Source organism: Cavia porcellus, unplaced genomic scaffold (genome assembly GCF_034190915.1).
Source record: "Cavia porcellus strain 051 isolate PalLab524CR breed Dunkin Hartley unplaced genomic scaffold, mCavPor4.1 scaffold_29, whole genome shotgun sequence".
In the NCBI taxonomy this organism is placed as follows: Eukaryota; Metazoa; Chordata; class Mammalia; order Rodentia; family Caviidae; genus Cavia; species Cavia porcellus.
Genome location: NW_026947512.1, coordinates 11,116,073 through 11,138,449, shown reverse-complemented (window position 1 = coordinate 11,138,449; position 22,377 = coordinate 11,116,073). Strand labels below are relative to the sequence as shown.

Here is a 22,377-nt window from a genome sequence, read left to right as displayed (position 1 = left end):
AAGTAGCGGTAATTGTGAACCGATAGTTTAATGGAAAGAGAGTGCTAATTCTGGGAACTCAGGTAAACCACCTAGTGCTTGAATTTCATTTGTAAAACGGTGGTATAAATAATGGCTTCTATACTGGACCGATACTGTCGCAGCTCAATGAAACAGTACTTGAGGGCTCCCTGGTATACAGTGCTACCCGGAGCACAGCAGTTGAGACTTACATGTAGTGGCTGCTGTGAAGTGGTATGTTTAACTTGGCCCTGACTCTTTCAGAGAGGCCAGATCTCCGAGGCAGAAAAACAACTTAGACTCTTCTACTGGTCCCAAAGTATAACATGATTCTTAAAGTTTGCACTGAATTTTTACGTGGACCAGGTAGCAAGTGCCTTTGAGCGTCTGGGAATGGACAGAAGGTGGAGGGAAGGGTTGAGCTGTTCCAAGCTGGTGATTAAAAACAAAACTGTGAGCTCATGTAATTAATAACATCTTTCTTTTACCCTCACGGGAACATGGTAGGCAGAGTGGAACTGTTTATATGATTTGACTTTCTCACATAGTCGTTCCCAGTATTTTTCTCCAGAATCACTTCTGTCTCTGCTGTCCCTGGTGGTTAAGCTGCGCTAACGCCGGTAGACTGGATGAGGACAGAAGAGAAAGGGTCTGTAAAGATAAGTGTACTGATGACTGGCTCCCTAGCGCGACCCAGAGCTCAGGACCTCACCTTGGAGGAGTGAGACTAGGAATGCGCAGCGTTACCGCTGTGTCAGTGGAGGGACAGCCTTCTGCCGGGCTCATTGCCGGTTCCCAAACAAAATTATATAACCTTCAAGGTTCGAAAACCTCTCAGCCATATATTTGACCGCAAGTTCTTGAGCATTTTGCTTTGCCTGATTCTGCAGTGAGAGCGCTTAAAATAGACTGTGCTCATCTCTGAAGACTGTGATTAATGTGTAATTGGTTTTGTTTTCCAGAGCAAATTAGCTTGGTGCAGTACACCCTACTTTTCAGATTTGGAAAGGGATGTGAACCTTTCCTATCTAGGGCAGAAGAAGATAAAAGAGAATTTGTCTGAATATGAGCTCACTGTCATATTGAGAGAATTTAATAATATGGTTATCAAATAATGTGGAAACCAAGAAGAAAGAAAAAACTTTGCAGTTAATAACAGATTTTAGAAAGAAATTACTTCAAGCAGTACTGATTTTTAATTTTCATCAACAATCTTTTTCTTTGTTCCTACAACTGTTCATTACATAAAGTCATTTGATTATCACTGAGCAGCTACCACACCCAGGGTTTCTGACCTCATACACCTTCCAGGGAACTGAGGCTGCCAATAAGTAGTTCCACAGCTGCAGAGTGGGGGCTGTGATGGGGAGGAGGATTTTATAGACCACCAATAAGGAGTACTTAGCTTAGCCAGAGAAAGCCACAGAAAGCTCCAGAGCCCTGTGCATGTAAGTGCAGACCCAGAGCAGGAGGGCAGTAGCTGAGGGAGAAGGCTATTCTGAATAGAGGAGCATCGTCTAATACGACCCAAGGCTCAGGTTGGGGTCTGGGAGAATTCCCTGAGAAGAAGCCACTTTTTCCCTGCCCCTCACGGGAGGTCACTAAGGGAGGTGGGCTGACGGGAGGCAGGCCCGGGGAGGAGAGAGGAATGACTTCCTGCTTATGGCTCATCCTCTCCATTCCGGAACTTTTCAGTTCACTAATTATTTATGAAAAATGTTTAATAAAGTAGATAAAGTAAAAATGGAAACTATGTGATGAAACGAGAGAAAGGGTAGGACTCGCCCAATTTTTGTGTATTTTATAAGACTAGTTTATCATTTCCAGGGTTATTCCTACTGTTAAATACAGGACTATGCTCTGTCCTGGCCAGAGCCAAAAGGCTCTTGCTTGAGATTTCAGTGCTACACTCCTGACCTCTAGTGGACATGCAGAAACATGTCTCACATCCCAAATACCCTTGTATAGGTTATTCCACTGTTTAGACATCCTAAAAGATTGAGTTTTTAAGGGGCTTAAAATATGAGAAACAGAATAAAGTAAAATAAATATATAACCTTCTTCAAGGCTGACATAAAATATTCTCTCTGTATGTAACCTATATGTAAGAGCAACCAAAATGTGCTTTTTTTTCTTCATAGGATAATTATGTCACCTTCTTAAAAAAAAAAACAACAAACTGCATTACTTTTAGACCATAGAAGTGAGAAGCTTATTAAAGAAAAGCCAACAGAGTTCGGTTCTTGTGAATAGCAAAATACATCAAGACTGGCTTTAAAAACCAGTTTTTTAAGTGAGGCCTGATGTTCTGTAGCCTCCTGATGGCATGCACTGAGAAAAGCACAGTGTTACTTTTGTGATATTTGTGCTAAAATACATAATTTGGACTTAACTATAAGAAGATATCAGACAGATCAAATTGAGGTACATCCTACAAAGTAGCTGGCCTGCACTATTGAAGTATCAGGCCACTGGAAGACTGAAAACCCTCTCAATGGAAGAAGATGAAAGAGATACAACAGCTGAATTCCAAGTATGATCCAGCTTCATCTTGGATCAGAGAAAAGACATTAGTGAGGCATTTAACAACATTTTAATGCTGATTTTCTTAGCCTTGATCATTGTACTGTTATACATAATATTGACACTTGGTGAAATTGAGTGAAAGTTGAAAGGTATGCAGATACTCTTGATATTTCTTTTTTTATTTTTCTAAACCTAAAGTTATTTTCAAAATAAATTTTTAAAAATTAATAATTTCCATGCATTTCTTCATGACCTGATGAGTTGGGTTATTTGGGAAGTATTCTGCTATATGGTTCATTTTTGACCCACAAAGCATCAGCTATCCCATCTGATTGGCTTTCAGGATGAGTCCACTCACATATCCAGCACCTTGGTGGCCAGGGTCTTCCTTCTGCACCAGTCACTCGTGGCTCTTGGCCCTTACAGCCAGGAGACTAAGTATTTCTTACATAGTAACCATCTTCCAAAAGGGAGTGCTCCAAGCTGCCATGACATCACTTCTGCTGTCTCCCGGCTGTCAGAGTGGTACATAGGTATCCACATCCAGTGGATAGGATAGAGACCTTGACTCTCATTAGGAGAATTACTAAAGAATTTTGAACGTTTTAAAATCCATCACAGATATCTAACATAAATTTTATTGGATAAACAATTGAGATGAAATTAGTGAAAAGGGCAGGGATTTGTTTTAGTCTGATACACCTAAACTCTAATCCTGGCTTAATCATTTGTAAAAGTATGATGTCTGATCCTCAGTTTTCTCATCTCTAAAATGGTGACAATAACAAAAAGCCACAGAGTTGTTCATAGGTTTGATTCGATACAGTAGGCAATAAATATATGAACCTAATAGTAATTGCTAGCATTTGCCAAATCACTTACCAAACGCACAGTTCCTTTGCTGTGCTTTTTATATGCTGCCCCATTTAATCATTACCTTTCCTAGGCTGGTATGTCCCATTTGGGATAGGTCGGGAAGGGCAGCACCATTTCCTCTGGCTTTGTCTGTGAGCCAGCTCCATTTGTCTTGGCCGCTATAGGTTCTGTCATTTCTTACTGCCTTGTCGCTAGGATTTCCATTTCCACATACTATTTCTTTCTATTTTATTTTAATCCCCAAGGTCCCAGGTGCTGATGTATGTTTGGCACTTTTTGGTACTACCTTTCAGCATTTGTTCTCAGGGCTGTCAGCAGTTTTTTGACAGCTTCTTACACAATCTGTCAGCTCCCTCTGAACCCACAAATGCCTGCTCATCAAAGCCAAAATGTTCAGTGTCTTTGTTTCAGAGCGTGTTCTACTGTCAGCCTTCATTTTATACAGGATTGTGGGTGCTCAGTTGTTGGCCTACTTGGGAACACTGTGATCTGCACATTGGAGCAATTATTCAATTTGGGGCAATTACTTATAAATGTTTCGTAAGGCAAAGATATTGCTAGACTGAACTTTGAAACAGCAGTATCCAAACAAGTTAAGGAACCACTTCTTCATGCACACACGGCTGATCTCAATCTGTTGTTTTGGAGGAAGGTGGTGACCCTTTCTTTCTACAGAAAGCAGGGTTTTTATTGCCTCATATCCTGTCAAAAAGCAGTCAGCTACTTTTTGTATTTTCAACATGGAGACAAATAAGAAAATCAAGTTTGGTAAAGATTGTCTGTTTGCTGTCTTTGTACTTCACTTTTAAAATTTGCTCTTATTTAAATGGAAGGAATCAGTTTAATACTTTAGGAACTAGAGAACACATTAAATAGTACCCCAAAAAGGGATTGATTAATTTATTTGTTGTGTTAACATTCTATTACTTTGACAAATACTGGAGATAATCAAAATGTAAAGAAAAAGGTTTGCTGTGGATCACAGGTTTGGAGGTTTTACCATCACTGGCCCTGTTGCTCTGGGCAAGGCAGCACATCATGATAGAGGGTTCATGACTAGGACGTGAAAGAGAGAAAGGCAGCACAGATCAGGGCGGCACAGCTCCCTTCAAAGGCCCTTTCCTGGTTGTCTAAAGACCTCCCACCACGCCCCATCTCCTGAAGGCTCTATCAACTTCCAGGGCTGCCACCTTGGGGACCAGGCTTCCTCGCGTGGACCTTTGGGATCTGTAAGTTCCAAACTGCCACAGTCACTTAGTCACTAGGCCAGTCTTCTGTAACATAAAGTTCAGTGGTGACTTTTGGCAGGTGGATACCAGCTGCAGAAAATCTAAATTTAGATTTGCTTAACTATAACCCAATTGTAAACAATTTTTGCTTAACTGTATAATGGTCCAGAATAGTCTTTATTTTTTCTAACTGGTAAATATTATGATCATGACTAGTCTAAAATCATCATTAGTATAATAATATGGCAGTTTGTTTTTATCTCCTGTCCTAATAACACTTTGTTTTCTGCTGTCTTTGGTTTCGTAAAAAAATTAGCCGAATAACTCAAAGCCAAATACTTGCTTAATTATATTTTATATTTTACATAAACAAATACTTTGTGTTTATTATTTATTCTTTCTGCCTTTGTATCATATTTTTGGTGGATGAATGTGAAAGTACTTTAGCAATTCATAACAGGAATATACTGTTATGTATCTAATCCTAATCTTCCCTTCTGGTTTGGAGACAGACAGCGCATGGTTTATTAGAAATTCTTTGCCCAATACCTCTGATATTATATCCAAAAGGTAAACAGATTATATTTGTGATCAAGATGAAGGGGGAAACACTGAGTAGATCCTAGACTTACGGGAGATGTCGAGTCCTACTTGAAAAATCTTCTCATATATGCTGACTTTCATGGTAAGGAAACTACAGTACATTCCATAGCAACCTTATTGCTGATTCTTTTATCTTAAAACACGTAAGATTCCCTGTCTCTTGGTTTAATAGCTCAATCTTTCTTCAGAGTCACTGGGCTGAGCCAGAAGTTCAGATCTCATCTCCAGTATGGTTTCTCTAAAAGCTGTTCAGGTTGTTTACTGCTAATGAATGATACAATGCTCTGGTTTCCAGGGAAGAAAAGCAAAAAGAAGTCTGACAGTTAGCCTCTAATTACCACCTACGATTGAAGAAATATACTTGAAAGCCAGCACTAAAGCAACAAAACTCTAAGAACAGTATTGGAATTCCTATGTGATACTTAAAACTCCTCCTGTACAATTAATCTGCTTATTAGGAACATAGCCTTGTTTCATTTCATTTGCTCCTGAATGTCCAGGATCAGGAATTTCAATTAATAATTTCAAACTTCGTATCACTTTGCTATCTTGAGCAAGAAACAACTTTCACAAACTTTGGACAGAAGAAAATAACCCAGAAATGTATAGAAGAAAACTAATTCATTGAAAATATCAATACCTCTTTATGACTATTGACAAAATATGCCTAAACCTTAATAAGCACCCTAACATACTTTTTTAAAAAATCTCATGATTTAATTAGTGTTAATGTGAAGATGAAAGCAATTAGGAATTTTATTAAAGATTTATGAAAGTCTTAGGAAAATAACAAAAGTGATAGATGTGAAAGTATTGATTTTTACTCTTTTTTTTTTTCCTATTTTAGGGATTGAACATAATCTTTCATGTAGCTTTGGCTCTCCTAAAGGTAAGTCTGGTTTTATCTTAAATTGTTAAACTGTGTTAGCTCTTTGCCCTTAGAGCTAAAATAATTCACCTTAAAGCCTTTGTCTCATTTCTAAGAAATTCTGATCTTTTCTACTCCCTCTCATTCTTTCTTACTGTGTTTATTTGGAATTTGTTTTTCTTATAACCCATTTAATCTTGCTACTACAGCATTTCTATAAGTAACATAGCTTTCATTCATGTGAGTTGGGTAAGAGAAAAACTTAAAACCTATTTTCTGTCAAAATGAAGCCGTTTTTTTTTTCTTAAAATACTACTTACCATCATAGCATTCCTGGAGGCACCTAAGTATATAATTAAATTATTTAAAAGGTTCTACAATACACTAACTGAAAAAGAAACTGGCACATTTCAATTTGCAGTTCTTCTGACAGCTGGAAATTTATAAAACACTTTAGAATTTAATTGTAATTACCTTGTGAGATTGTATATAAACATATCACTGTAGTTTTAACAGTGTGGTAACAATATGGCATTTGCCTTGGTTGGTGAAAATAACCCAGTCAAAGAAGTCATTCTGCTACTGGAGGGTGATAATTGCCTGGTTTATAAAAAGACAAAGCTTACTCTTCCCTGGTATAAAATGGTTAATATCTCAGACAGTGGGCTCAGACAGATTTGGTTTTAATTTTTATTATATATTAATTGTACAAATTAATGGCTTTCACTTTGGTCATGCATCATGTTTCAGGCATGATACGTGCACTATCTTCCTTTGTAACTCTTTTACCTTCCCTTCTCTCCTCCTTCTCCTGGATCATCTTCCCTAACTGTTCCCCTTCTTCTTTCAAGTCTTTTTTGTTTTGTTTTGTTACTGGACTCATGCTTGCTAAGCAAGCACTGTACTGCTGAGCCCTGTTCATAAGTCTTCTTTGTGTTTGTTTCCACACACAGGAGACACTGTGTGGTACTTACACAGTGTTTGTGTGTCGGACTTACTTCTCTTAACACAATGATCTCTAATTTCATCAGTTTTTCTGAAAATGATATAATTTCATTTTTCTTTATGACTGTATAACACTCCATCGTGTTATTGTGAAGAATGTATATTCCTTATCCATTTGTCTATTGATGGGGACTGGTCTGATTTTGTATGTTGGCTATTTTGAGTTGTGCTGCAGTAAATATGGACATATGAGTATTTTTCTGTATGCTTGCTTTATCCTTTGGTTAAATACCCAGGAACAGTACGATTGGATTTTGTGGTAGTGTTATTTGTAGTTTTCTGAGGAACCTCTGTGCTGTTTTCCATAGTGGTTATCCTGATTTCGGTGCTTACTAGCAGTCCAGAAGGATTATTTTTTTCCCCAGTCATCAACAGCACTTTATTTTTCCGAATAATAACCATTCTGACAGGAGTGAAAAGGAATCTCAGTGTAGTTTTTATTTCATTTTGCCTGATAGCTAAAGATACTGAACATTTTGTCTGCTTACTTACTGGCTATTTATACTACTTTGGAAAAGTGTCTGTTTAGATCATTTGCTCATTGTCAATGAAATTATTTGATCTTTTGATGTTAAGTTCTTTATATAATCTAAATATTAATCTTCTGCCGGAGGAATAGTTGGCAAGATTTTCTCCTGTGCCTTAGGTTGTCTTTTCACTTTGTTGATTGTTTCTTTTGCTGTGCAGAAGCTTTTTAATTTGACATTATTCTTTTTCTTGATTCTTGCTTTTGTTTCCTGGGGTATTGAATCTTACTCAGGAAATTATTGCCTGTACCAGTATCTTGAAGAATTTCTCCTATATTTTCTTTTAAAAATTTCAGAGTTTTATGTCTTAATTTTTAAGTTGATTTATGTACAAGGACGAGGTTTGTTTCTAACTTAAGTTCCTACTATGTGACTTTGGGCAAATTGTCATAAGTGCTCAGAGCTGGAGTTTTGAAATAATAATACAAAATTAATGTATTATAATTAAGGTTATACGTAAAATTTTTTCATATGGCATTTAGAGCATTTTATTGCCTAATAAATGTTGGCTGTCATTATTATGATTAGCGATGTCTTTCATAAGTGCCTCAGTGTGTTTTCAGGTTCCTCTTCATTTTGCCCAGTCCTTCAGTTATCTTGGTAGGGGCTCTTACTAGGCTCCCTTCAGAGAGCCTTGATATTTAACACACTTTGACCCTCACCAAAAGCGTGAAATACTTTGGGCCCTCTGAAACTTAAGACATGGATAACCACCGCTCATCACTGTTAAATATTTGCTTTCTGTGAAGTTAATAAAATGCTTGTTATTTAGTAAATCACTTTGTGATTAACTATGGATAATTTCTATGCCACAGTTGAGTCATGCAAATATTTAAGATATTTTAATAAAATACATCTTTTAATGAAATCATGGATTTTGACCTTAATTTTTCTGTCATTGAAACTAATCAAAACCAAAAACTAGCCAGGCACAGTGCCATACACCCATAATCTTAGCTATTTCTGGAGGGTGAGGCTGGGTGATTGCAAGTTCGAGGCCAGCCTTGAACAACTGAGACCCTTTCTCAAAAAAAAACTAACAGACTGGGATGTGTAGCTCAGTCTTTTAAGTTTAATCTCCAGTACTGCAAACAAAACAAAACAAAACAACAAAAAATAAGCCCCCTTCAAGGAAAAAGAAAAAAAAATTTTTAAATATGCCCTTTTAATAGGGCTAAGATTTTTAGAATGTCTAAGCAATGAATATGTTATATAATTCAGGTTACAAAAAACTAAGTATAAGGAAACCCAAAAACTTTTGATATTTTTTATCATTTCTAATTTTAGCTCTCACATATTGCATCAATTCCAAAAACCCTTGCCTCATGTTTTGGGTAATCTGCATACAGGTGTAGATGCTGGTTAATTGTGTTCTTGACTGACATGTTGATTTGCTTGTGTTATAACCATTGGTTTTGGGCCATGTTAAGCCACAAGTGGCCTGGGCAGGGAACATTATTTGGCCTCTGGGCAGACAGTTTGTCTGTGTCTTCTCTAACATTATATCCACACTGTACGAACATTTATCTTGGAGACTTTGGCTGGTTAGAGAAGGTAAAAGGGAGCTTTCTTATCTCTAGTAGCCTGTATTGGTATACTTATCTTGTGTGAATCCTGAAACTCCATGCACAGATAATGTAGAAAGAGCTCAATTCAAGTTTCTGCTCATTGATCTGATTGCTCTACTTGGCAAAAAGAATATCTAAACATAAATGCCTATGGCTGGCTTCCTGTTTCTGACCTACTATGGCAGATAAAACAATGGATATGGATTAAAAACCAAAACAAAACCCTTTGGGCACAAAGCTTAAAGTACTTCTGAACCTAGCCTTAATAATTTTTTACTGAGTAGAAATTTTTAGGTTTCTCTGAATTAGAAGTATTTCTTAGGATGAGAGAGCTCAGAGAACTAATCTTTCTTGAGTGTTTGCTCCACTGAGTGCTAGCATGGGCCTGTACCCTATTGATACTAAGGAGATGAAGGCCCAAGATTGCTGAAGTCTTTTGTCTGGATTTATAATTTTAAAATAGCACAGGGATGGGATGAATGTCTCTGTTGCTTATAAGGCAGTTACAGTGCTTTTAAGCTAAATGATTCACCATAGTAGGTAGCATCATCAAATTATTTGATATTCCAAAGCTATGGTATGTGTATCCTCCCCAAATCTAATCCATTTATTATATCAAGCATTTAGGAGTCATTGTGCACTATATTCAGCAGATTAAAAATGATCAATCAAAACTGATCTTAGCCATTTCATGTTGGGCAGAGAAATTTCTCTTGTGTTCTTTGCTTTCTGACTGCGCTTAAAAGCAAATAACAGAATGCTTTTCTACCTCCTTTCTTAAGGTATTAGATGCTTGTTTTGTCTTGTGTGTATATGAAAAGATTACAGAGATTAATAAAGCCCACTACTAATCTCATCACCAAAGATAACCATAATAAAAATTTGGCATAAAAATATTTTCAAATATTTTTCAAATATTTCAAAAATGTTGTCTTGGTGCATACCTATAATTCTAGGTACTATGGAGGCTGAGGCAAGAGAATCAAAAGTTTGAGGCCTTCCTGAGCAACTTACCAATACTGTCTCAAAACAAAAGTTAGAAAGGATTGCTGATATATCTCAGTGTCATGAGAATGGCCTAACATATGTAAGTCCTTGAGTTCCATTCCTAATACTGCAAAAAACAAAAACAGAAAGTTCCTTCCATGTCTTAGTCTGTGAACATATAAGCAGGCATTATATATCTGTATACAAGGATATGTATATATTTTTATTTGAGTTACAGAAGAGATAAAGAGATAGATGTGAAATCCAGAATACTGTAAAAGATGGATATATGTTTATTTTTTTCCAGAAATTTTGCAAAACAATATTCTTTTTTAAAATTCTATTTTTTAAAAAAAAAGCAAAACAAAAAGGATAGAAATGGTACAGAATTTCAAAAAAATTAAGAAATCATCACTGGCTGATATATTACATATTGTTATCTTAGAAGTAGTTGTTCAAATTACAAAATCAAAACAAAAGGTGAACAATCAAACAATGACAGTACAAACTATTCTGTTTGAACTATCAAAAACTTAGTATGGTTATCTGTCTTGCACATATATACATACAATTATATATGTATGTCTATAAGTTGTTCTTTCCTTTTGAGCACTTTCTTTCCCTTTCATTATTAAAACAGTACTCTTCTTCATTTAGTACCATATCATGATTATCTTCCCATGTTACCACACACATATAGCAATTATAAGCATGCAGACAAGGGAACCAGACTACTTAACGACATATACTCTCTCCAATAATTTATCTAGTGATTTTAAATAAAAAGTAGTTTTTTCATTTTTGAAATAAAGGTATTGGTAATACCCATCTCATAGGATTATTAGGATTTAATAAGTTAATATAACTGGTATCCAGAACTCAGTAAGTACAACAGTTTATCCAGGTGCTACTATATAGACAGATAATTTATTTTTTAATTACTGTTTTTTATCTTCTTATACATACTGTAATTTAACAAATTTTGTGTTTAATTTTCGTGATCATTTATTTCTAGACTTACGTTAAATGAATTGTAACAGATATTCTTAAATTTCCACCTTTGTGTTATCTAATGATAACTCCTAGGTAAATTTCTCATGTGGAATTGCTAGGTCAGATGGCAATCATATTTTAATTTCTGTGGCATATTACAAAAATGCTCTCTACCAGCATCAGGGAAGTATGTTTTTCCCATACTCGACAAGAATTTCTAAATGTGTGCTTTTTATTTTATGTGGGCATGGATATCACATTGTAAAACAAGGGAGCTGAAAAGTAATTACAGAAGTAATTTGCTTCATTGTAAATAAATAAAACTCTTTTTGAAGAGTTTGTTACTTCCTTTGTTTAGGAACATCCAGTTTTGTTAGGAATGCCAGTTGATCCTGGCTAAATTTTAAAAGAATGGGCCTCTTGTTAGTTTGGAAGGGCTTTGTATATTGTGCAAGAGTGTTGAAGCATGCCTTTGGTTTTGGTTTGTCAGCCTCTCCTTTGTGTGTTCCTTGCCATTCCAGCAAAGCTTTTTTGATAAAGTCACTAGTAAAATCTAGTGGGCATCTGTTTTTATCTTACTTGATCCCTTAACAGCTGACAAATGATATAAGGACAATACATTTCTTTTCATATTTTGAAAACATCTTCCCTTGTTTCTTTTGTCTCATCTTTTTATCTCCCTCTATTCTGCTTCTCATTTTTCTTTTCTCTTGTTTTTTTCTTAACCATTAATTTGGAGTTCCACCGAGTTCCAGCCCCTGGGAATTTGCTCCATGTATCTTTCTCGCAAATCCTGTTCATTCCCCCTGATCTTATCTGTAAATGTTTACTCATACTTAATCCAAACCCAAATGTTTGGGTGTATTTCACAGGTACATCAAATCCTAGTCAAAACTGAGCTGATGTGTTGTTCTCCACGATGCACTTTTCCCCCAGGAACCTCCCCTTCAGTAAAGGTGCTACCCAGCTGCTCCAGCTGGAAACCCAGAAGTTATCCTTTATTTTCTTACCGCCTCCGTCTCCTAATCATGAAGTCTGGTGGTTTCTACTTCTTGAGAATATTTAGAACTAACGCTTCTCCTACTCCTCTTCGGTAGTTTAGACTATGGAACTATCTAAGTTAGACTATTGCAGTGGCCTCATTTAACAAATTTTGAAAATGTATAGTGTAGGTTACCGTCTAGGCATCGCAGGTAAAGTAGTGTCCAGGAAAGATGCTGCCTTCTTGGAGACTGCATTTTTTAAATAAAACAGTGTAGTAATTAAACACATATGAATATGAATATTTAAATGCTACAAGGCTCTTACTATTTACTGCCTAATCGGCTAAGCATGGTGGCAACACCCCTAATCCGGGAGGCAGAGGCAGAGGCAGAGGAAGAGACCAGCGCAGAGGCAGGTGCAGAGGCAGGTGCAGAGGCAGAGGCAAAGGCAGAGGCAGAGATAGAGGCAATAGGATTGCTGCGAGTTGGAGGCCAGTTTGTGCTACACAGTGAGTTCAAGGCCAACCTGAACTACACAGTAAGAGTAACTCACGGGGCTGGGAATATAGCTTAAATGGCATAATTGCCTGCCTGGTAAACTCAAGGTCCTGAGTTTGATTCCTAGTATCCCCTCAAAAAGATTGTCTCAAAAAACAAACAAGTGAAAAAAATATATTTATGACCTGACTGTCACTCATCTTGAGAAAGAATTGGCTTCTCTTAGTTCCTAATATGTGGATATGAATAAAAATTCTGCTAGGGTAATAGTTCATTTTCATCTTTGGTTGTCTTTTTTTAAGAAACCTTTGCAATTAATTGTTCTAGTTCCCAGTATTCAGTTTATTTTATTTTCATTAACTTACATACCATAAAAATTAACTTTTAAAAAGGTATAATTTAGTGGTTTTTAGTATATTCACAAAATTTAAAACCAACCACTCTTATCATAATTCTGGATCATTTTCATCACCCCAGAAAGAAACCCCAATAATCATAAAGTGATTTCCTCCCCTTAAGAGGGCCTTACAACTACCAATCTGTCTTTTGTTTGGGTGAATTTACCTGTTCTGAACATTACCATAAATGAAATCATGTATGATAAATAGCCTTTTGTCACTGGTTTCTTTCATTTAGCATAATGTTTTCAAGGCCTTTCTGTGTTGCAGCATGTATCAGTTCTTCATTCCTTATTGCTAGGTAATACTTTATCTATAACTGAATCACATTTTGTTTTATCATCATTTGTTGAACCTTTGCATTGTTTCCATTTTTTGACTTACGAATAATGCTGCTATGAAAATTTTGTGTGCAGGTGTGTGTGTGTGTGCGTGTGTGCGTGTGTGCGTGTGTGTGTGTGTGTGTGTTTATATGTTTTCAGTTCTCTTAGGTATAAGCCTAGGAACAGAATTAATGGGTTGCTATGGGTCGGTCCAAATGTCCCCTCCCAAAGCTTCATCCATTCACAGGTGGGGATTTTCAGAGTAGTTGGATCTAAAGTGTGTGCTGCTAGGATTAAGGGTGTATGATTACTAAATTAGTTCACTGATTGTTTCGGTATAATTCTGTTGTGGGTAGTGGGAAGGCCCACCTTGGGTAGGAGTGCTGCCCACCCCGAGGGCACGTGCCCAGAATAGAATATAACGGACAGAAAAAAGCCTGCTGTGGTTGCTTGCTGCTTTGCTCCCTTCTGCCCACCATGAATTGTTTCTCCTCTATGATGCTCTTCTTCCATGCTGCCCGGCCTGGCAGCCATCTAACTGTGTATTGAAACCTCTTTAAACTGTGAGCTGTGATATGTCTTTCTTCCTTTAATTTTGGATGTTGTGTAATTTGTCTTAGCAATAAGAAAAGTAGCTAAGACATAGGTCAGATGGTCTTGTTAAATTAAACCTGTGTTTAACTTTTTGAAGAACTTCAAAACAGTTTTCCAAAGTTACCACACCATTGCATTCCCACTAGTAATGCACGAGTATGGTCTAAAGCCTAAAATTAAAGTTCAGTACGAAGTACTCTCTTGACATCTTGGGCAAAGCCAGAGGGCCTTCAGAGATCTAACAGCAAGATGTCCTTCTTTGCTTCCATGGATAAGGTTCCCTAGCAAACAAAAAAATCAAAAAACCTCTTAACAAAAGGAAGAGGTGCTCTTCTTACTTAAAAGTAGCAGGTTTCAGTTCCCTGTCAGCCTGCATCATTCTTTAAACAAGCCAGTCAGATTCTCTTGAGGAAGCCAAGTGGGGGGGCACCCCAGTTTGTTGGTACTACGGAGTCTGCTTCCCATTGTTTCTGATTGTTAACTCTGTTATAAATGATGCAATGCCATCTTCCCCTAGGGTTGTGCGTTTGTGTGGCTAATAAATTGCAGTCAGTCTCATTTGTCCATTATCAAGTGTGCTTTACCATTCCCTTAACCCTAGAGCAAGAATTCTTCCCATATAAATAAGGCAAATAAGAGGTTTTTAAAACAATGAGGGGTTTCATTTTGCCACATGCTTGTCAACACTTGTTACTGTCAGTTTTTTGAGTTTCAGCTACCCTTATGTGTGTAAAGTCTCATGGTACAATTTTGTGGTTTAGTGCATGGTTATTTAATTGTTCCCATACCATTTGTTGAAATGTTCTGGCTCCCTTGAATGTTCTTAGCATCCTTGTCAATTAATCACTTGATCATATGCACACGATTTAATTTCTAGACTCTCTATTCCATTAATATGTGTCCTTATGCCAGTAGCATGCAGTTTTGATTATAATAGCTTTGTAGTAATTTTTTAAAAGAGCAGAATATATTTATTGAAAAAAAGCTTCTTCTAACACACGGAAGGAATCCCAAGTGGGTTGCTGAGGATCCTGTGTTTTCTAGGAATTATTATGGAGCAAAACCATGAGCTGAGGCAGGTCTAAGGTAGTAAAAAATGGGAACTCACAAGGCAGGCAGGTATGAGGTTAACCACTGAACTATGGTTAACCAGTCAGTTTACAAGTGTAGTTACTCAGGTATGTAGTGAGTTTTGAGATCAGGAAATATTTTTGGTTTGTGTCTGGATGTCCTCTTCCAAGCCTCATGCAGTCATGGGAGGCAGTGTTTTCGAAGAGGGTTGAATCTAGCATTTGTGATTGACTCACTGTCTAATACTGGCATTAAAGGTGTGAGTGCTACACCTTCTGTAGGGCAGGTAGCCTGCATGCAGTGTAAGGGACAGAAAGAAGCTTGCTTGCTCCTCTCTTGTTCATGAATGGTTGCCACTCTGCCTTAGAGCCAGCTGATTTTGGACTGAAACCTCTAAAAACTGCTAAATAAACCTTGCCTTCTTTAACCTTGGATGTCAGGTATTTTGTCTCAGCAACAAGAGGGAAGTAACTAAGATAGGAAATATGGGTCTTTACCCTTATTCTTTTTAAAGATTGTTTTGGTAATACTGGGTCCCCTGCAATTTTAGGATCATGTTGTCAATTTCTGCAAGAAAGGCAATGGCATTTTAACAGAGATAGCACTGAATTTCTTTGTTGAGGAAAGGTGACATGTAAATATTATTTAGTCTTCTAATCCATGCTCATAGACTTTTCCATTCAGTTCTTTAATCTCTTTTGATTATGCTTTATAGTTTCAGTGTACAAAATTCTTGCACTTCTTTTATTAAATTTATTTCAAGGTATAAATGTCAATTTCATTTCTTAATTATTAACATGTAAAAATACAACTGATTTGTCTATATTGCTTTTCTATCTTAAAAACTTCTTCAACTCTTTTTTTTTTTTTTTTTTTTTTTTTTTTTTGTCTTTTTCATTTTTATCGGTACCGGGGATCAAACTCACGACTGGCTGCTTGCAAGGCAGGTGCTTATGCTGCTGAGCTAAATCCCCAGCCCCTCTCTTCAACTCACTTTTAGCCATGATATTGATGAGTGGGAAGGGGTGGATCTTAAGAAATTTTTTTACAGAAAACTTTAGTTCTCCCTTTTTTAAAATTTTTTTTTTAGTTCTTCCTTTCTAATTTGGGTGCTTTTATTTTTTCTCTTGCCTAATTGGCCTGACTAGAACCTTTAATACAATGTTAAATGGAGGTGGCAAGAACACACATGTCATCTTGTGCCTTATCTCATTTACCTTCTTTCAGAAAAGGTTTCTCCCCATAACTATTTCTGAGTTATCATTACTACCACTGTTACCACCATCTCCTTGCTGCCATGTTTGGTAGTAGTTTTATAATAGAGAAATAAACTGTATGCTCATTGTTCCCTTCAAGAACATTCCCTCAGTGATAAAAAGACCTCAAAAAAGGCAGGCTAGGGGTTTAGCTCAGCAGTATAAGTGCCTGCCTGGCACGTGTGAGATTATGAGTTTAATCCCCGGTACCAAAAAATTAAAATAAAATAAAATAAAACAACCTCCAATTAGCCCCCAATTCTTAAAGGTTCTGTACCTCCCAGGACTTCATGCTGGGGCCCAAGCCTTTAACATGCAGGCTTGTGACTAAGAGAGGACATTTGAGATACAAACAATAGCATTTCTTCCCTCACAATGAAAAATACATTTAGTCTACCTCTAAGAATCTCTAAAATCTTAAAAGTCCCATCATTGTTCTAAAGCCCAAGTATAAAGTCTTCTCTGAGATTCAGGGCAAACAAAGCTGTCAACCCTTGTGAAAGTGAAAAAGGAAGTTACAAACTTCCAAGATATAGTGATGGGATAAGCACAGGTAAATATTCCTATTCCAAAAAGGTGGAATAGGAAGATAGTAAGAAATCAACCCAAAGGAAGACTAAAACCTAACACAGCAAACGTTAAATTTTAAGTCTCCGTGTTCAGCATTTGTGGTGAGTTGTAGGTTCCCATGCACGTGGGCAGCCCTGCCCCTACAGCATTGCTGGTTATAGTCTATATGGCACTTTCTTGGACTAGCTTTGTTCTTTGCCTGTAACTTCCCTCCGAAGCATTGCTCACTGCTGGCACCTGTTCCTCCCTGGAGTATCCATTCCATCTTCAGCTTCACTCTCCCAGTTGACACATTGCCACACAGTAAGTGGTGGCAAGAATTCTGATCCTGTAACACTTTCTTGACCTCCCAGGCTTTACTTTGAAATCTCAGTAGAAGCCTTTATGATCTCAAAGCTCTTATATTCTGCATGCTTGCAAAACCAGCATCATTTAGATGATGCCAAAGTCTGCTATCAATATGAGCCATACTTGGGCATACTTCAGTCATGGCTGCACAGCCTTTGAAGTGCCTTTCCAGCTTAACATGAGAAGTGGGGAAAAAAGGAGAAAAACAAGAAAGGACTAGAGTCCCACAGTTCTTTCAAGGGCATGCCCAGTTATCTACAGACCTCCCACTTGGCTCACTTCTTAAAAAGTATTGTAGCCTCCCACTATTAGTAGTGCTTTTGTGAGGACCAAGCTTTAGCATATGAACCTTTAGGGGATATCCAAGATCCAAACTATAGTAATAAAAGCACAATTCAGGTTGATCATGGCAGAAGATGATCTTGGAATGCTGTCCAAGGGTAGCACAAGGAGCCACACAAGATCCATGTTGAACATCAGATGTTAGGCTTCCTGAGGTACACTGATGAATAAAACTCTTTCACTGTATACTTTAATTTTGCCTAAAGAGATCCATGCAAGAATTTTCTTCAAAATCACTATACTTTTAATGTCAAAAGAAAGAATATACAGTGAGAGGAATTATAGGATGTTCAATGTTGACGACTATGATATGGTGTTGGGCTTAGAGGATTATGATCGTTTTATTCCTTTGTGGAAAAAGTCAGACAAAGTATCGAGGAATTTGGGATATTATAAAACCCAGGTCAAAATCAGATTTTTGCCTGTGTTGGTGCAATACATATCAGCAGTAACCTTAGGAAAATCACATTTGATAAAGACATCCTGCATGGATGGGAGACTTCAGTGTGGATGGTTTGTGTCTCAGCCTGGGTCTTACTGGTCACTGAAGAACTTGCACTTTGGATTTTCTGGTTTTGTTTGCGTTCCATTCACTTCTGCACTCGCAGCTTGCTGATTTTTTTTTTTTTTTTTTGGATGAAGTTGTAAAGCAGATGGTCACTGCCTTTGAAAGAAGAAGTTGTAGAACCTGGAAACAAACGCATCCCAGGAATTACTGCTGCACAAAAGTGCAACACATGCAAAGGGGAAAGGGCTGGTGTCACCTGCTTTTAACTTCTCTTCATAGTTAGGAATTGCTTTCAGGATTTGTTTTCAGAAGTGAGAAAGTATTTATTAAACCTAGTTTTGATTAAAAAACATGCTCTGTTGAAAACTTGCACGTAGAATGTGGACTCACATGTAGGTAAGAATTCTCTCTTCAATCAAGTAAACTTCCAAGAGAGGCATACATTAGTAGGTTCTGCATTTACAGTAAGGGATGTCGCCACTGTCACTGGAATACTAACATCATTTCTCTGAGCAGGAATTAACACTGTAATTTAAAGTGCTTTTTAATTATCACCTTACCTTCAAGAAGTTTGTTGAGATATGCAGTGTATGTTATATTAATCATGTTGTATTTAAGTTATTAAATTCAGAGTATGTGTAACTTTTGCTGGAGAGCCTGCAATATGGCTTCAGATACTTGAGGACTTTTCTTTTTTTTTTTTTTTTTTTTTTGTCTTTTTCCTTTTTACTGGTACCAGGGATCGAACTCACGACTGCCTGCTTGCAAGGCAGGCGCTTATGCCGCTGAGCTAAATCCCCAGCCCCCGGACTTTTCATATATTTAAAGCAAGAACTTCACCCACATGCGTGGCATATGCCGGTAACCCCAGCTACTTAGGAGACTGAAGCAGGAGAATTGCAACTATAAGATCACTGTAGACAACTTGGGTGAGACTGCCTCAAAATAAATTTGAAAAAAGGGCAGAGGATATAGCTCAGTGCTACAGCACTTGCCTAGCCTCTTTGAGGCCCTGGGTTCAGTCCCCAGCATCACCAAAAAACAAAAAACAAAACAAAACTGTTAATAAATGTTTCCTGGCACTGTTGATATTTTTAAATTGTTGTGATGGGAAGTAGGCTGTAATTCAGTGCCATAGTGAGTTTGGCTCCTAGATGAACAGTGAGGTGTGGGTGTGGGTTTTTTTGTTTTGTTGTTGTTCTTTCTGGTCTAGAGCATGCAGCTCCCTTCCTAGTGGCTTTCAGCCTCCTCCCAGGTGCTGCGGCTGCTCCTTAAGTGACGCTCACTGCATGTGATACTTTGTCTACCCAAGAGCCTCCTGATCAACATTGATTGATCATCTTCCAGCACCACTCAGCCCCATTTCCTATTTATTGTGTGTACTCATTTTCAATAACATTACAAAGTGGTATTTTAAAAATTAATGTAAGGACTGAAGTTGTAATTTAATAAAGTTAATTTGTTTATTTTTGGTACAAAAAAAAGGACACAGTTCATCCACTGATAGCATTTTTGAATGGGCAAAAGAAGAAAATAGGTTTAATAGAGAACCAAAATAACTCGAGAAGTAAGACCTGTTTATTTGATGTTTTGTTTTGTTTTGTTTTGTTTGAGACGGGGTCTCCTTAATGTAGTTCAGTTGAACTTGCTATAAAGCCCATGCTGGCCTCAAACTTGCAGCAATCCTCTTGCCTCCACCTCCTGAGTGTTGGGATTACATGCGTGTGCCACCACGTACTGCAAGACTGTTTATTCTAAAGAATTTTTAAAACCCTAATTATTAAATACCATGCTCATTAGTTAAGCATCCCTAGGATTTTCTAAAGGGCATTCCTGCCTCCCCTTTGCTGGCCTTGGGAAGAAGGACTTACTCATGCTGTTCCTGCCACTCCTTGTAGGATCTTGTTTCAATATATAAAGGGTTAAAGGAGGGGAAGTAGAGACAATACACCTGGAAAATAGATTTCTTTCTTTTGGTGTTAGATGCAGCAAATTGAGTTCAAAGTCTTTGTTTCTGTGCTTGAAGATAAAAATGTATGGAAATCAGAAGTGCGATTCCTGCAGTTGACTTTCAGGTTAGAAATCTAGGGACCTTAGAAAAATGAAAGCAGCCTTCTTTTGAAATTTAGTGGGTTTTATACTGTTTTCTGCTTGAAGGAATCTCTGTTGTCCTGCTGGTGGCAGTAATGCACCACTTCGTGATAGGAAAAAGTTTGGAACATAATACTTTAAATTCTGTGGCTGTTAGTATTTCTTTAATTTGGTTTTCTCCTCCACATCATTTGTTATTTGAATTGTTTGTTTTTAACCATACTCTGGTGTATCTTCAGTTTGATGGTAGGTTAGTGTTAAGATACTGTCTAGCAAATGCTAACATAAACCAACAAAAATACAGGGCTTCTAACTACTATAGGATACTCAAAAAATTTTTAAGTTTTAAAGTTTCAAAAATTATGTGTTTCATGAATTAGGGATCTACATCTGGAAAAAAATCATTCATCATAGCACCATGCATATTTTAAATAGGAATTTGTTATTATTTATTTTCCATGAGAAAGTCTAAAATACTAGGAAGACAAAACAGTAGGGAAAACACACCATGCTCAAAAGTAATTTGAATTTATGTGCCATAAGAAATATAAGGTCATTTGACAGAGACAAGAATAGTAAAATTCATTGTCTTCCTTGCACTATTTTTATGAGCAAAATAAGTACTCAGCATAAACTCATTCAAACTTTTATCTCTTTTTACTTAAAAAAGCTCTGTCTTCACCCCTCCCTTGCTTTGTACCTGTATTTAATAAAAATGTGTTCTGCATTTATTCCAAGGCTAGTCCTGACCCCATGTCCATGATTCCACCTGTCCTACCTCCCTTTGGAGGAACCTGTGCTGACTGGTTAGTTCCCTTGTTCAGCAGACATTCTGAGAGTGTTTACTCTTGCTAGGTTCTGGGTTAGATGTGAGAGTATATAGTTCAACATCCTAAAGTGGTCATGAGTCTAATGAAGGAGGCATCCAAGTGTACACTTACAATTCAATGTGCTTGGTTTTGGGTTTAAAAAGGAGGTTTGAGTAGCTAGAGACAAGATGCCAGTTTCATTCTGGGAGAACCAGGAAAGATTTTCCAAAGATGGCAGTTAACCTGAGAATAAGAAATTGTAGGCAGAGTACAAGGGAAAGTGGCCAAGGCCAGGCCTCCGCCAGAGTGCATTTGCACAAGATGAGGTTCTCGAGAGCTTTAATTACATGGCTGCCATCAGTTCCCTGAGACTTTAATCAGATCATCTAACCTTTCTAATAACCTTTCTTATTTATAAAATAAGGAATCAAGAAAATATAGTTTCTAAGTCTCTAAGTTTCTGTTATACAAACTGGTAGTCTGTCTTATATGTATATATACATGTGTGTACATATATGTGATTATGTGTTTATGTGTCTCATTCAAAATGCTATGCTTTAAAAAATATATTATATAGCAGGAGACCCTTACATTGTAGTGAAGTCAGCCTCTATTTCACAAATCTGTATTGACATTGTACAAAGAGAAAAGAAAAGCGTTTTATCCAAGTTATTTGAAGGCTGCATGTTCAAAGATAATTATCTCAATTAAAAAATGGATAGGATAGAAGCAGAGCCAGAGAAAGCAAGAACCATTGTGCCAACAAATAATTAAATTTAGGCTGATGAAAATGAACTCAGTGTTCAAAATTATCATATTATTGACTGACTAAAACGATACTTGATTTCTAAGTTCTGCCAATCCACTGTTCTTTCATTGTCTCTAAGATGTATGAAGTCCTTCCTGAAAGGTGCTTAATGCTCTAGTCAGATTCTATTTTACTTTGACCAATCAGTGTGTGTGAACTGATGATAGGGAGATATTATCAGGAGACTTTTGTCAAAAGATGTTACTGCCCAATAAGTTTTTATGACCTTTTTTATCTATAAGAGCTGCTGGTATTGCTATTCAGCATGAAATAGACTAATTTTTTTCATTAAAGTGTTGACAGTTTGATGATCCACTGTGAGAATTAATTGATATTATCGCAATAGTATAGCCAGTCAGAGAAAATTCAATGGAAGCATAAACAAATTTATGTGATATGTGACTTATTAATGATGAACAAAAACTTTTGTGTTTAATAGAAACACAAAAGTAGACTTGTTGGTTTATTTCTTATATTTTCCTGTTACTACTAGAATTTATTTTTGGTAAGTTTAAATGAATTTAGAACAAATCATTTGTTTGTGGCATTTGTAACCTTAAATAATATCATTTTTATGTCTACTTAAAAAGACAATG

At 36.9% G+C, this 22,377-nt stretch overlaps 1 protein-coding gene and 1 pseudogene across 6 annotated transcripts in view; both read left to right on the top strand.

Annotated features, from left to right (window-relative positions):
* Rabgap1l (RAB GTPase activating protein 1 like) overlaps positions 1-22,377 on the top strand; it is a 718,519-nt gene that overhangs the window by 504,826 nt on the left and 191,316 nt on the right. For all 6 annotated transcript variants that reach the window (XM_063240009.1, XM_063240010.1, XM_063240011.1 and 3 more), the window contains one exon: positions 6,082-6,123. In XM_063240009.1, coding sequence (XP_063096079.1) covers positions 6,082-6,123 — 42 coding nt within the window. The remainder of the gene's footprint in view (positions 1-6,081; positions 6,124-22,377) is intronic.
* LOC134473982 (coenzyme Q-binding protein COQ10 homolog B, mitochondrial-like) overlaps positions 15,927-22,377 on the top strand; it is a 31,447-nt pseudogene continuing 24,996 nt past the window's right edge.